Consider the following 15227-nt stretch of genomic DNA (forward strand, 5'->3'; position numbering starts at 1 on the left):
GGTAATCTACTGCCCTTTATTTCACATTAGTCTGTCACATCAGAAGGTCACAGCTTTCAATAATTATACAAACAAATTCCCTTCTGAATGTGGCAATGTGGAGAAGCTTTGGGATAATCTGTGGATAAGACTGCCAGACTATCAACAAGATTCCACATCCATGCAACTCCAACTGCTTCCTTCACCTCCTTGCAGATGTACCACATGTCCAAAAAAAAGTCAGCATTGGTTAATGTAATTAAAATCTGGCTTCCTCCTGAGCTGGCAAATACACATGAATTGTCAAGTACAGAGGTCAGTGTGAAACCAATGAAAGATCTTCTCAGCTTTCAAGAAAACAAAGACTTGAAGCCAAATTGACAGAGGCCACACTGATACCATTCCACTCTCATAAGATGAAGGTATAACACACACTTCATTTTGCTTCTGCGATGCAGTGCCTGGTAGACTGTGAGGGTCACCCAATGGATGTTTTAACAACTGCCTGGTTTATAGAGCTCTGCAACAGATAATTCATCCTAATGTCTAGTCGTCATCCTGTCATGGCCTTGAGCAAGTTGAACCCACTTCAACACAAAGCAGCTATTGAATTCTTGTCTAGGTACTGTCAAATCCACATCACCATCATTGCTGGTTCCAGCTACGCTGACCATGATAAAAGAGTACAATGAGGGTTTTTTAATTCACCCAACAGAGCTTGCATTCCAGTACCTTTGGGCAGCTGAAAAGATATTCAGAAATTGTTATATATGAGTGTGTTTGTATGCATGCATATGTGTGATTTTCTTGCTTTACAGAACAGCTCCATTTTGATACGCTATGTAACGCGGAAACCTGCCAATCATATGTTTGAAATAGGACAGGCTGAAACGATTCTTAAATGAAAAGCTTAACGACTTCTTGCATTTTTATACATCACTGTTCAGGTAAGGCCTGTAAAGGCAGTATGAAGAATAAGTAACAATTAATAATTATCATTATGGCCATTTGCTGTCTGCATAATAACAAACTGAATGATGTCATCAGCCCTGTGCTCAGTTGACAACACTGACAAGTAGGCACACTATGTCAGTGTGATCCATGAAACCTTATTAAGGACATGACCGTATAGTATATATGTTAATGGAAAATACATAAGCTACAACATACACCAGTATTCAGTTGTTGCAGATTTTTTTTTTCTCGACAGACCCATTCAATCTGTTGCACCTACTATAGCCTAGTACTACATTCCTGAGAAATTAACACCACAATATCATTCTTAGGTTTGCCCACAGACTCCCAACTATTGCTAACTCCTACACTCAAGTATATAGTTTAGTTTAGTAGAAAAAAAGACCAGGAGAGACATTCAAGTCCCCATTAAGGACCCTAAGGCTATGAGAGGAATAAAACCGAGGACATCAAATGTCATACCCAATTACAATGCTTAATGTACTCATCCAAAGTATTCTTAAACCCATTCACACTACTTGCAATTCAACCTTCTCAGGCAAACCATTCCATCCATTCACAACCCTTGTATAAGTTGTATTAGACTTTAGAGAAAAAGTTATGCCGAAGATTAATCCTACTATGTAACTTCTGGAGTTTAATACAATGACCTCTGGTACAACTACTTTTTGGCAAACCTGAAAAGATCAGTGAAGCATAAATTGTCATTTTATGTGTAGGCCTACTTTATTTAATTGAAGGATCTATTAATGTAGGCCTGATGCTATAGTTGTGCGTCTGTAATCTAGCCTAGCCAGGACTGTGATGTGTGCTTTTCGTTTGTATGACTAAAGTAGGACTAGTAGTATGAGGCGTAAAATAAAACAAGTGTAATGACAGGTTTTCAGCTAGTTTTCTATGCATTTCAGGTGTGAAGATAAACGTAAATGTCATTAACTAACGCATACTCTAATTCATTACCTGATATCCATTTTGTTCCTCGTATGCCTGTCAAAATCTGACATTCTGAGTCGCTTCGTTTGTTCGCAACGAGCACAGTTTGCAAAGCTGCTATATATTGTGTGTGGTGTTTTTCGTGTTTCGCGCAACTGGTAACGACAACTGGACCTATTTTGATGCCCATGGTTTGCGTGTGACGTCACAAATCGCCAGTTGGCCAAACTCTCTCTATATACGGCTCTGACTTGGTACAGAGCCGTATATAGAGAGAGTTTGGCCAACTGGCGATTTGTGACGTCACACGCAAACCATGGGCATCAAAATAGGTCCAGTTGTCGTTACCAGTTGCGCGAAACACGAAAAACACCACACACAATATATAGCAGCTTTGCACACTGTGCTCGTTGCGAACAAACGAAGCGACTCAGAATGTCAGATTTTGACAGGCATACGAGGAACAAAATGGATATCAGGTAATGAATAAGAGTTATATGTGTTAGTTAATGACATTTACGTTTATCTTCACACCTGAAATGCATAGAAAACTAGCTGAAAACCTGTCATTACACTTGTTTTATTTTACGCCTCATACTAGGCCTACTAGTCCTACTTTAGTCATACAAACGAAAAGCACACATCAAAGTCCTGGCTAGGCTAGATTACAGACGCACAACTATAGCATCAGGCCTACATTAATAGATCCTTCAATTAAATAAAGTAGGCCTACACATAAAATGACAATTTATGCTTCACTGATCTTTTCAGGTTTGCCAAAAGTAGTTGTACCAGAGGTCATTGTATTAAACTCCAGAAGTTACATAGTAGGATTAATATTCGGCATAACTTTTTCTCTAAAGTCTAATACAACTTATACAAGGGTTGTGAATGGATGGAATGGTTTGCCTGAGAAGGTTGAATTGCAAGTAGTGTGAATGGGTTTAAGAATACTTTGGATGAGTACATTAAGCATTGTAATTGGGTATGACATTTGATGTCCTCGGTTTTATTCCTCTCATATGGCCTTAGGGTCCTTAATGGGGACTTGAATGTCTCTCCTGGTCTTTTTTTCTACTAAACTAAACTATATACTTGAGTGTAGGAGTTAGCAATAGTTGGGAGTCTGTGGGCAAACCTAAGACTGATATTGTGGTGTTAATTTCTCAGGAATGTAGTACTAGGCTATAGTAGGTGCAACAGATTGAATGGGTCTGTCGAGAAAAAAAAAACCTGCAACAACTGACTACTGGTGTATGTTGTAGCTTATGTATTTTCCATTAACATATATACTATACGGTCATGTCCTTAATAAGGTTTCATGGATCACACTGACATAGTGTGCCTACTTGTCAGTGTTGTCAACTGAGCACAGGGCTGATGACATCATTCAGTTTGTTCAGACAGCAAATGGCCATAATGATAAATATTAATTGTTACTTATTCTTCATACTGCCCTTACTGGCCTCACCTGAACAGTGATGTATAAAAATGCAAGAAGTCGTTAAGCTTTTCATTTAAGAATCGTTTCAGCCAGTCCTATTTCAAACATATGATTGGCAGGTTTCCATGTTACATAGCTTATCAAAATGGAGCTGTTCTGTAAAGCAAGAAAATCACACATATGCATGCATACAAACACACCCATATAACAATTTCTGAATATCTTTTCAGCTGCCCAAAGGTACTGGAATGCAAGCTCTGTTGGGTGTATTAAAAATCCCTCATTGTACTCTTTTATTATGGTCGGCGTAGCTGGAACCAGCAATGATGGTGATGTACCTAGACAAGAATTCAATAGCTGCTTTGTGTTGAAGTGGGTTCAACTTGCTCAAGGCCATGACAGGATGACGACTAGACATCAGGATGAATTATCTGTTGCAGAGCTCTATAAACCAGGCAGTTGTTAATACATCCATTGGGTGACCCTCACAGTCTACCAGGCACTGCATCGCAGAAGCAAAATGAAGTGTGTGTGATACCTTCATCTTATGAGAGTGGAATGGTATCAGTGTGGCCTCTGTCAATTTGGCTTCAAGTCTTTGTTTTCTTGAAAGCTAAGAACTTTGAGAAGATCTTTCAGTGGTTTCACACTGACCTCTGTACTTGACAATTCATGTGTATTTGCCAGCTCAGGAGGAAGCCAGATTTTAATTACATTAACCAATGCTGACTTTTTTTTGGACATGTGGTACATCTGCAAGGAGGTGAAGGAAGCAGTTGGAGTTGCATGGATGTGGAATCTTGTTGATAGTCTGGCAGTCTTATCCACAGATTATCCCAAAGCTTCTCCACATTGCCACATTCAGAACTTATTACATTGATAAACTTGAAAATTGCAGGAATCTAACGAAGCACCCATCAAGGGAATTTGTTTGTATAATTATTGAAAGCTGTGACCTTCTGATGTGACAGACTAATGTGAAATAAAGGGCAGTAGATTACCTTGTAAATGAACCTTGTTATTGTTTGATTGTATCTAATGTTTGCAAAATTTTAAGTTGCATGCTACCAATTGAAACATAATTCTTTCTCTATTAATGGGATATAAATACTTCTCCTTAAAGGGTGTGGAGACTCCCGCACAAAGAAACGTCTCATGCCGGTTATCTGACCTAGTTTCGAATGCGGTGTAACAGAAGTGTTAGACACCACCATTGATCCCAGAAAATACACATACAGCTTGCTACCATCTGTAAATAGACATTAGTGTACAGTCAATACAAACATCACAGTCAATACCCAAAACACAGTGCACATAGCAGCGTGGACATCTCAGGTCTAGATAAAAGATAACAAGGTATCAGGTTTCATTACTGTCTGCATTTTGTAGCGACACAAAAAAAACTTCACTTGCAAGCAACGGAAAGTAAACTTTTTCAGAGCGCGGCATGCAGTTTAGGGCAAGTCTTCAATACCTTTAAATATACTGCATCGGTTGTTGTCACTTGATCATTTGCTTGTGTGTGAGCTAAACAGCTTAAATAATATGTAAAAAAATAATACAAACTTTCAAATTGCCAGATATTTACTTGCTCAAAATCATTATCCAATCATGATTTGTTGCTATCCTTGAGTCCATTATTCAGATGATGAGGCAGATTCCCATCAACTCTCCATGATGAAGGTGAAACCTTATATCTTAACCAACTGCCATTGAGTGTCCATTTGAAAGTTTCAAACACACAAGTGCATTGATTAAAACAAAGACTTTATTGCTGTGGTTGCAGGAACTGGATTTCAGTCTAGTAGTCACTCACCAGGTTTGTCATTATCACAGTCTGAGTTTTTCTTCAGAGCACATGTCACCTTTGATTTGTAAAAAAAGTCCTGAAATTCAGGGAGTTAAAATTTACTGTCTAAAGATAATTTAAAAAGATTTTTTTTAACTTCAATCATCAATGTGGGTGTCAATTAAGGGAATAAGGAGGTACTGATGCAACTTTGATAAATGATAGTTGACTGCATCCAAATTAAACCAAGGCCTAGGCTATACTTTTGAAGAAGAAAAATTAGGCTGAATTCATGTTAGCCTAAAAAGGCTAGGCCAATGCTGACAATTAACACAAACCAAAGATCATTTAACCATTTGGGCACTTGTTTATGGCATACTAAAAAGGGTCTATATAATTAGGCCTGTATGTGTACACAACCCACAAGTTGCCAATGAGTATAGACCTAGCCTAACTAGTTTAGGCCTAGGCTACTTTGTTTTCCTTAGACCTAGTTTAATTGGGCCTTATACTGTGCCATATTATGTAATGTGCTATAACAGTTGTAGTAATAGAAGGAATGGTCCAGGTCTAACTAAGCCCAGGCTTAACTTATGCTTCGGGCTTAACTAAGGATTAGGGCTTTACGTGATGCCTAGAGGCTAGCCCACCCTTTTACATTAAACTAAAAGTGATACTTTTTAGGCTAGGCATAGCCTAGGCATACAATAACTAGGAATTAGGATAACTATATGTGCGACTGAAACTGCCATGCCTATGATTAGGAGAGCTGGCATAATGAAATCGAATTTGTGGATCGTAAAACGAGAGAGAATAGCCATGCATGTAATTACAGAAACCAGTCTGAACGTAAAATTCTCGCATTGCTTGTACATTACTCGTATTACACTAGGGCCTATGGCTAGTATGGGCCTAGGCTACACAGACTTTTTTTTCATTAGATCTCTATCTTGTTCTTTCTACTTCCAAAAAAATCCTCTTCTTTTATGGTCAGTCGGATAATCAAACAACAATATCCATGTTCTGACCGATTGCAGCATCCCCAGCACCATTTCTTTCATAATTTCGTACTTTTTTCGTGTACACAAACGATAGTCTATACACTGTGAGTATGCGTGTCGTCTGCTATAAAGTTTTCAAGTGGACCTATTTTACCACCCTGTGTGGGCGTTTTCCCTCTCGACCAATCCAAATCGGTTACATGGTTGGCCAAACTCTCTCTATATACGGCTCTGTACCAAGTTATCCAATACCGCCCTCATTCATATCGGGAATCCTTTCATACTGTAGTTTTGAGTTTACTTATTTGTTTTGTTTTGTTTCTCTGATCGTCAGCCATTTTCATTGTGAATAGTATTCATTGCTATTTTTTCTGTTCTCAGGCGAGTGTCGGGATACCGACGCGTATTGTGGAGCTAACCCTGGCTATCCTTCCTATTGGTGCAACGATGAAAGACATAGTTTTGTAAAGGAAAAATGCCCAGCGATGTGCGGTGTCTGCGGTGAGTATAGTATTGTAATCTATCGTGTAAGACATAGAGTTAACAAATAGTTTCATATTGTGACTTGAGTCATCGTTTACCCTATGTCATAACTACGATTAGTTATTAGCACCATCACATACTGTTCATTGATTCTTGTCATTTATTTACTCTCCTTTTATGGTTTGTCTTACAGAGGCCGGGAATGGACGTCGTCCAAGATGCTGAAACTTGTTACAAACACATGAATATCCCATTAAATATACATCATCAGTAGTTAGATTTTGGGATGAGTGGGAAAATATATACGTCAAATCTCTTTAGTGAAATATCATCATGTCATTGTGACTTGTGTAACCAACGCTTACTAACATATATAGACTGAAGGTAGAGGCATGTGACTTCACAAGTTAATCCTAAAAAGTAAAGTTCTGTTAAATTATCAGTAAGATGAAGTATGCATTTGACACCTTATAATGATTTTATTGTTTAGGTAATTGTTTTATTGTCCTTAGTTTAAAGGGTACCAGTAGTACTATGACCGTTTGGACGTCAGTGACAGAACGTCACGTAAAATGTGAACCACTTGAGCAGACGCACTAATTCCCGAAAGGATTGCGACAGTGGTATATATATATAAATAAATATATATATAAATATATATATATATATATATATATCGTGACTAGTATAGCCTATATAATATTCGAAGTCGAATAAATTAAACAGTCAAGATGTGTCTGAGTGTCATCATGTTACCGCTCCGACTGTTTAACTTTTAGAACGTGTCACAAGCAATCGATGATTAATAAAATTCCTCTTTCAATGTGAAATAAATTGATTTGATTCGAAAAAAAAAAAAATATCATTGTTTTTTCTCTCGTTATTGTGGGTCCAATTGGAGATACCAAGCCAACCTTCAGCTTCAGCTGATACAACAGAAATCTTTGTAAAGGAATGACTCCCGCCTCCCTTCCCCCACCACCCCCCCCCCTCCTCCCCACTCCCCAAAAAGCTAAGCAAGGTGATCACGTTCCGTTAGGGAGATGCAAGATTGTGGAGATATTACAGAAATCTCAGTCAGCGTCTCTCATTGGCCCTATATAGCCGTGTATGGTGTGTTAAAGATGGTGCTTCCTCTTGATGGTTTTACACCAGTCCCAGACAGTGGCGTAGATAGGATATTTTTAGTGGGGCTGGCGCTGGGGGGGGCTTGACCATTTCCTGGGAGGGCGTCTTGTTACTATCTAAGCGAAGCGCCAACATTGGTTGGCTCGCAGCGTAGCGGAAATTTTTAGCTAAAAAAATGCCTCCTAGATCGTTGGAAATGACACTTCCCAGGCCTTGTAAGCTGCTCTAAAGTTTTCTCAACATCCTTTATTTTGAGATCCCATGTCTTGATATGGTCATCAAATAGTTTATTGAAATAGAGAAAAATCAGTCTGGTAAGTTACTTTGAAATATCATGACATATCTTTTGTGAGTTTGACACCGGCATTGACATTTTTCGACAAATCTGCAAATTGCGCGTGGAAAATAAGGAAAGATTGACTGGGCTTCCAGTCAAGTAACATACTGAAATGGCCGAACTATGTGTCAAACTGACATCAGATATTGAGTCTGAAGTATGATTATGGTGATAGAATGATTGGCCGGTAGTTCTCAGCGATAGTATTGTCTCCTTTTGAAAACTTGTTTTTTAGCGGTTTAAATAGCATAAGGGTACGTCCAAGAAGTGAAAACCCGATAGAAAATGTAACAGAGTATCGAGGCAATGACGCGAGCAATGCTGTGAGAAACCTGTATGATGTCACCTTTTTTTACCTTTTAACATCTTCTTTGGCATTCCAGTACTTGGAAACCACCTTTCTATTGTGACGTCACCGTCCATTTAAACAAACAAAAAACAAAAGCAAAGTTTGCCCGCACAGTCGAACACACAGATTCAGTAGTAAATATTATGTGTGTTGTAGTCATGTAGAGCAGGCATTATATATAATTCGACGGTCTTTAACATGCGTTTTCAGTACAGTGCGACTCCCGTAGATGTCTTCTCGGCATATGCGCTATGTCACGTCAGGTTTTTCAGCAACTATACACTACTGCCGGTCCGCGGTCGAAGGGTCATTCATGAGTGGTCATCATGGAGATTCGAGACATTCAGACCAATGATATATTTTTCGAACATGTAATTTTTTTCGACACCCAAAATCCCAGTGGGAGGGCGACTGGGGCGCCAAGCTTTCATGAGGGCTGTCGCCGTATAGGTGTTCTCATTTCCCCAATACATTCCACAAATGCCCCAAATCACCTTCAGTCTTTCTCAAGTATACTCAATTAGGAATTTATGACACACCCTCTTAGATCCAAACCTATAGTAATAGCAATAAAAAAAATAATTTCAGACGGTCTTTTATGAACTCAAAACTTCCCGACCATGAAATTGCTCAATTTTTGGGTGAATTTACATTACTGTATGTTTAACAAAAGCACACAAAGGAGACATCTGTTAAGCTTATTGAATTCGATGAGTGTTATTATACGTATTTCTAAATTCAAACAGGATCCGGCAACATAAAATCGCTTTCAATCCTAACTCACGCCGAACCCTATTTATGAATTGTGCTGTTCTATGTCTGTAGGCCTGTACTCTAAAAGTGTCGTTTCCCAATAGCGCCATCTACTGGTAGTAGTGACTTAGTATTTCTATCTGCTGTCAATATTTCAAGTCATACTGGCCAAACCTCAAATGGAATCTTAACTGGGTATAATCCATTTAGATTCTATGACATTTTCGGTGTTCAGACAGCTTTCTAGTATATTGAAAGCTAATTAAACGCAGTTTGCAACTCGGAGATTTCAAATTCTGAAAGCAGGTTTATTTTCCCTGATTAAATTCAACTTAAAATAGTGACAATGGGAGCAAACCCTCAACGGTGCTTGGATTTGGTACTGATCCTACTTGTGAAGCGATTTAGTTCTGCATGTCGAGTAAGCCGTCCAATAGAACTTATCATGGCATGATAATAACCAGGTGGTTAACTGAAGAAATAGTCCTGTCAATCAGAATGTTTTTTAGCAGTTTTAGACTGATAAGTGTCTTATAAATATCATATCCAAAATCGACATTTGATCCCGGTTGTCTAACCCAACCAAAATGGCGTCTTAATACAAAATGGCGGCGGGTTTTTTCAATAAACATTCAAATATATTGCCATTAAAGACATTAATAACAATAAAAGCATAATCAAATCATACGGCGGTACCTTTAAATAGTGAACAATGGTTGTAAATTAGATAGTAAAGAATCCGACAGTGAGGGCGCTTTCCTCATCGCCATGTGATCATAAGTTAAGAGAGGACTATTTACGTGCAGGTTTATGTTTTCTAACTTCTTCCTTATTTAATTAATTTATGATTTTAGGTGAACAATGTTTACATAACTTTAGCGTGGGCATAAGAGTATTGAGAAAAAACCTACTTGCCTGGCAAATAATATGAAAACATGTGACTCTCCTTTGACATCACATTGTATGGGCATCTCTTGATTTACAAAACAAGGGATTTTATCACTAAAACTGAAATTTAACTTCTTTACACATTGCCATTTTTTGTAAATAAGCAGCGAGTACTATGCATTTGCAATCGAGCTAAACTTGCAGTGCCCACATCGCTTCCTGTAGCCAATTAGTACTTTCTAACCGAGCGGCGATTCGTTTTGTGACTTGCTTTTTTTTTGGGGGGGTGGGGTGGGGTAACTATAGAACGGTGGTAGAGAGTAACATTTATTTTTTTATTTTTGTGGGTCGCGGGGTGACAAAATTGTAACAATTTATACATTTTTTCAGTGTGCTCCCTCTCACGTTAGTCGGGCAAGCCCCCTACTCCCCTCTTTATTAAAAAAAGGAATTATCATATATTGAGGAACGAACAAATTGGCGTGCTGAATCTTTTAGATGACTTTCGTGTTTTTTCCTCAAACGGCTCATATGGAGTAGCTTTACACACCAAATATTTTACTGAAACACTGATGAAGTAAATGATACCTTGAATAAACTAGGTCACTACGGTCAGTCTTCCTCACTATCGTTGTCGTAGTCTGCAACATTGGAGCAGCTGATTCCACGACATTCGCTGCATCCTACAGAACACTCCAACCCATGCTTCCTACAGGAGCATCGTTTCGAATCACAGTTGGTTCTGCATTTACATCTGATGACCTGCAGTAGCATTTCAGGAGCTGGCGGTAAGGGTGACTTGGTGGGCATCAGATTGTTATTACTCGTATACCATCCCCATTCGTGAGGCAGTAAATCATTGTCTGTTCCAATCCAGTGTTGTACTTGCAGAAACACTCTTAGGCTATTGTATCTTGCTGCTGCTGATGTCGGTGGCAGGGTCTGTACTTTAACAGATGTTTTACTCGACGCTACTTTGTTAAAAAAATTTCGAGCTCGCAAATCATCAAGTCTTTCTCCTCGACTACCTCCATACAGAAAGACTAAGGCTTCTTCGCCGGCTTTAATTACTTCTTCTTTTGAGGCCTGTCTAGAAAATACTTTACCTTGATTCTTAAAATGATCGTCATTTGCCATTTTCCTTAAAACTGCACCTTTGCCTATTCCGAACGGATGAGAAGTGGTGTCACAGCCATTTATAGCGTGCACAAATGGTAAATGCCTGCACATGTCTTCTCCCAATACTTTCTTTGTCTTCTGTATGTCCCAGATCCTTTGCATGTTTAATTTTTCACTCATGATACATTGTGCGAGGTATTGTTGGCATGGAAACAAAGTAGCACGACTATGTCTGTGTCTTCACCAATAACAACTGTTGCTTTGTTTGTAGAGCATTCGATAGCTTTTTGTACAATCAGTAAATCGTCATCGGCATGGAACACTAAGACCTCTTTCTTCCATTTTTTGACCCAACATGTTAAGAAATCTTTGTTTGTTGCATGAATTGGCGAGGAATATGTCTTTACAGGATCTACAAGGCATGCTTTCAGTGAACAATTCTGTTGATCCGACAACTCCTTTTGACCTCTTGATATGAGCAGAGTCTTTTGTAGATGAGCCATTTTAATAACCATCAAAGACAACCATGGCGTTACCATACTTTTAATAAAGAAAATAATAAATACAAAATGTACAATGAAGATACATGTGCAGGTTTACTTTACTTAGTTCACTAGGTTACTGATAGAGCATGAAGGTAGGGATACAAGCTAATGACACCCCACACCCCGTAAACAGTAAATAGTGAAAAGCATACGACGACACAGTCACGTTTGTTTATCTTAAGTGACATTGCAAAAGTATCCAATTATGTTGCAAAGTTTACAAAGATTGTATCTTAATCATCGATGAAAATGTGGTTGTTATCTAAAGAATCCGAATGAATAATGGTTTGGTTAATAGTAATGTGTGAAAAAATGAACTTAATGTGGATCAATAAAGAAAATCCATGATTTCTTCATTTTTTCCAGCAATTTGTACGTAATTACTAATGGTACGTAAAGGCATCCGTAGCTACAAATTTTTCGAATGTCGGCATAAGCCTAACCTGGCTTGAGCGCAACCCTAAGTCTATTTTAATCGCTTTTTTTTTATTTGCAAGTTTTATATAGTTTATGGTTTTACAGCTGTTTTAACGAATGCAGTTAGACTTATTGGAATATATTACGTCCTTTATCGACCGTTCATTCGCTTAAAATAACATTAGGCCTAACGTTATGCTAGCCAGCCTAGCCTATACGTTCGTATTTCGTGCGAAACTAGCCAGACTGCATTTGTAAATGGTAGTTGGGGGTTAGTTTTCTTTGTAACCTTGTGGTAAATTAAAATATACACCAGCAAATGTTCTATTTGCGTGGAGTTCGAATTTAGATAAGGTCCAAGTCTAAATGTAACTAGGCCTCTAATGTCAGTGATATAGGCTACATCAGTAAATGTATTTTGTGTGTAATACCAGCCTAACACCAGTTTAGCGAGCGAAGCTATTCTTTCGATTATTTTCTTTCTTTTTGTGCTATATTCAATTGATTTTAAACTACAGAAACGCAATGGCTATTACGTATAACAAAAATGTACATCTATTCCTTACCTGAACATTCCAAGCAGATAACAGATAGCAAACACTCAAAAACGTTACATCCTTGCTCAAGTCAAAGGTTTTCGTGACCGAGCGTGCGCGAGTGTAAGCAGTAGGCTGTAGCCACGGCAACGGCTATATAATTGTTTACCGCAGCTGATAAGAAGCATCATAAAATCGACACAATCGTCTCTTTTTCTAGCCAAAATTTCGGAATTTGGCAAATGTCGATTTATGTCGATTTTTAGTATGTTACTAAGACGAATTTATTCTATCAATTTGCGTTGAAATAATTTCTGTTTCAATTTGTTTAAGGTTAAATCATAGATTGACTGGACTAAAAGCCTTCTTTCTTCATCTTGCACTGCACGGGTTTCCATATGATTATTTCTAAATAGTCCAGCTACCTCGAAGTATGTACCTGTGATAGTTTACGCCACATGATGAAAACGATAGTGTTAGAGTCTGCCTGCAAAATATCAAGCTTGTGCCTAATAATGTCGTGAGTGATTTCACACGATTGCAGAAATGATGGCGTCTCCCATACACTTTAAATATTAGAATTAATCAAAAGCTTTTCAAACGATTAAAAAAGTTTGTTCTTCAGTTTGATACGTGAAACTTGGCATGATATTGTAATGAACTCAGCGTCGTGTGTGAAGGGGGGAAATATGGGCTCAGGACACCCTAAGCAGGATCAAAAAGTCTCATGCCGTAATCAACTTCACACAGAAAGCATTTATTAGCATAACCTTGCGTTGAGACCTAATATATGGTCTAACGATGCTTCAGAATGTATTATTTGACCTCTAAACTTTTTCTTGTTTTCTTTCTAGTGGGGGATCCCCAAAACCTCCTCTTATGGCGTATGGCTCCAACATCCCACTGCCACCCCTATCTAAATCAATCTCTGCTCCGTCACCTTTGAAATATTGTGCACGCCACTGAATGAACTGCGTCGGATATGATAATGTCAATGTAACAGCTGTAACTACGGAAGCGTAGAAGAGACATTGCATTGACGCGTTACCAACTTGACAAAACGACAATTATCTGCAAATTGACGAGTTGACGAGATGGTAACGTGACAAAATTCAGAAAATTGACGTTTTGACGAGATAACGGATCTCGTCAATGCAGCAATTTTCTGCAAATTGACGAGTTGCACACTTACTACCATCTCGACAAAACGACAAAATTCAGAAAATTGACGTTTTGACGAGATAACGGATCTCGTCAATGCATCAATTTTCTGAATTTTGTCATCTTGTCGAGATGGTATACGTAGTAAGTGTGCAACTCGTCAATTTGCAGAAAATTGATGCATTGACGAGATCCGTTATCTCGTCAAAACGTCAATTTTCTGAATTTTGTCAACTTGTCGAGATGGTAGTATCTGTGCAACTCGTCAATTTGCAGAAAATTGATGCATTGACGAGATCCGATATCTCGTCAAAACGACAATTTTCTGAATTTTGTCATCTTGTCGAGATGGTAGTAAGTGTGCAACTCGTCAGTGGCGGCGGAACCGGGGGGCTTGGGGGGGGGGCTCAGCCCCCCAGTGAAAAAGTTGAGGGGGCAAATCCATGATTAGCCCCCCCCCCCAATATTTACCATGACTCCGAAACGTGCATCTGCCCATTTTCCAATGCATACTTGTCGATCTGTCCGATGCACACGGATACTATATAGGTGTAATAATTTTAGTAATCGCTGGGGGACCCTCGGCCCGTCCCCTGGCTATAGACCACATTGTCACCCCAACCTCGTCTTCACGCCCCGTGAAAAGTGGAAGCAGTGAGTGTGAGTACCGGTAAGCGCAACACAACTTCGTCTTAGGCCAATGACTTGCCTCATTTCAGCCAGTTCTCCAACATTCCCGAAGGATATATCCTTCTAATGGTAGCACATTTCCCATAGATATATCCTTCAGGGACATTTCCTTCTAATTGGAGATGTATCTTTCGTAGGGTATATCCTTCTAAAGTGCCTTAAGTGTGATAACAAAAACACATTATTAGCATTTCACCTGTACTGTATAGGGTACATGCATTCGTGACAGTGCTTCGTTCATAGAAATTTGTTGGCAACTGCACATGGTTTTGGAATTACCCATTTGTTGACATTAAGAAATGCTTTCAGTTTTTTCTTATGACATTTATATAATTATGGCATTTAATTGCAAATAGTAATTTACTACACTCAAAAACGTCTTTGCGAGTACACTACGAGCAATAGCTACTCTCTTAACTTACACCATCCAATATACAAATTACAATGTTTTTACAGATTTTTACGTGAAATCTGAGAAATTGCAGGCTTGAGACCCATATTTTAGGGCTAGGTATTCGCAGCATAAAACACTCGGGAAGTGCCGTTTCCGGCCATCTGGGGTTTGAAAAACCCAAAATTTTCTTGTACGCTCCGCGCCAACCGATGGTGGCGTTCCGCTTAGATAGTCTCCACAAATTAGCCCCCCCCCCAATCATTTTCCCGTTCCGCCGCGCCTGCAACTCGTCAATTTGCAGAAAAT

The 15227-nt window shown here is 38.8% G+C and overlaps 1 protein-coding gene and 2 long non-coding RNA genes across 5 annotated transcripts in view; 2 read left to right on the top strand and 1 right to left on the bottom strand.

Annotated features, from left to right (window-relative positions):
* LOC139962703 (GLIPR1-like protein 1) overlaps positions 1–7464 on the top strand; it is a 35515-nt gene extending 28051 nt beyond the window's left edge. For all 3 annotated transcript variants that reach the window (XM_071962921.1, XM_071962930.1, XM_071962911.1), the window contains exons 7-8: positions 6503–6622; positions 6798–7464. In XM_071962921.1, coding sequence (XP_071819022.1) covers positions 6503–6622; positions 6798–6829 — 152 coding nt within the window. In that variant the 3' untranslated portion in view covers positions 6830–7464. The remainder of the gene's footprint in view (positions 1–6502; positions 6623–6797) is intronic.
* Positions 1–12784, bottom strand: part of LOC139962710 (uncharacterized) — a 40558-nt gene extending 27774 nt beyond the window's left edge. The window contains exon 1 of the long non-coding RNA XR_011791314.1: positions 12707–12784. This is a non-coding gene — a long non-coding RNA (uncharacterized lncRNA). The remainder of the gene's footprint in view (positions 1–12706) is intronic.
* Positions 2152–4340, top strand: LOC139962677 (uncharacterized). Its single transcript, XR_011791298.1, has 2 exons — positions 2152–2366; positions 3562–4340. It is a non-coding gene; the product is annotated as an uncharacterized lncRNA (long non-coding RNA).
* Positions 12785–15227: the final 2443 nt, after the last annotated feature.

The sequence above is a fragment of the Apostichopus japonicus genome, chromosome 3 (genome assembly GCF_037975245.1).
Source record: "Apostichopus japonicus isolate 1M-3 chromosome 3, ASM3797524v1, whole genome shotgun sequence".
NCBI lineage: Eukaryota > Metazoa > Echinodermata > Holothuroidea > Aspidochirotida > Stichopodidae > Apostichopus > Apostichopus japonicus.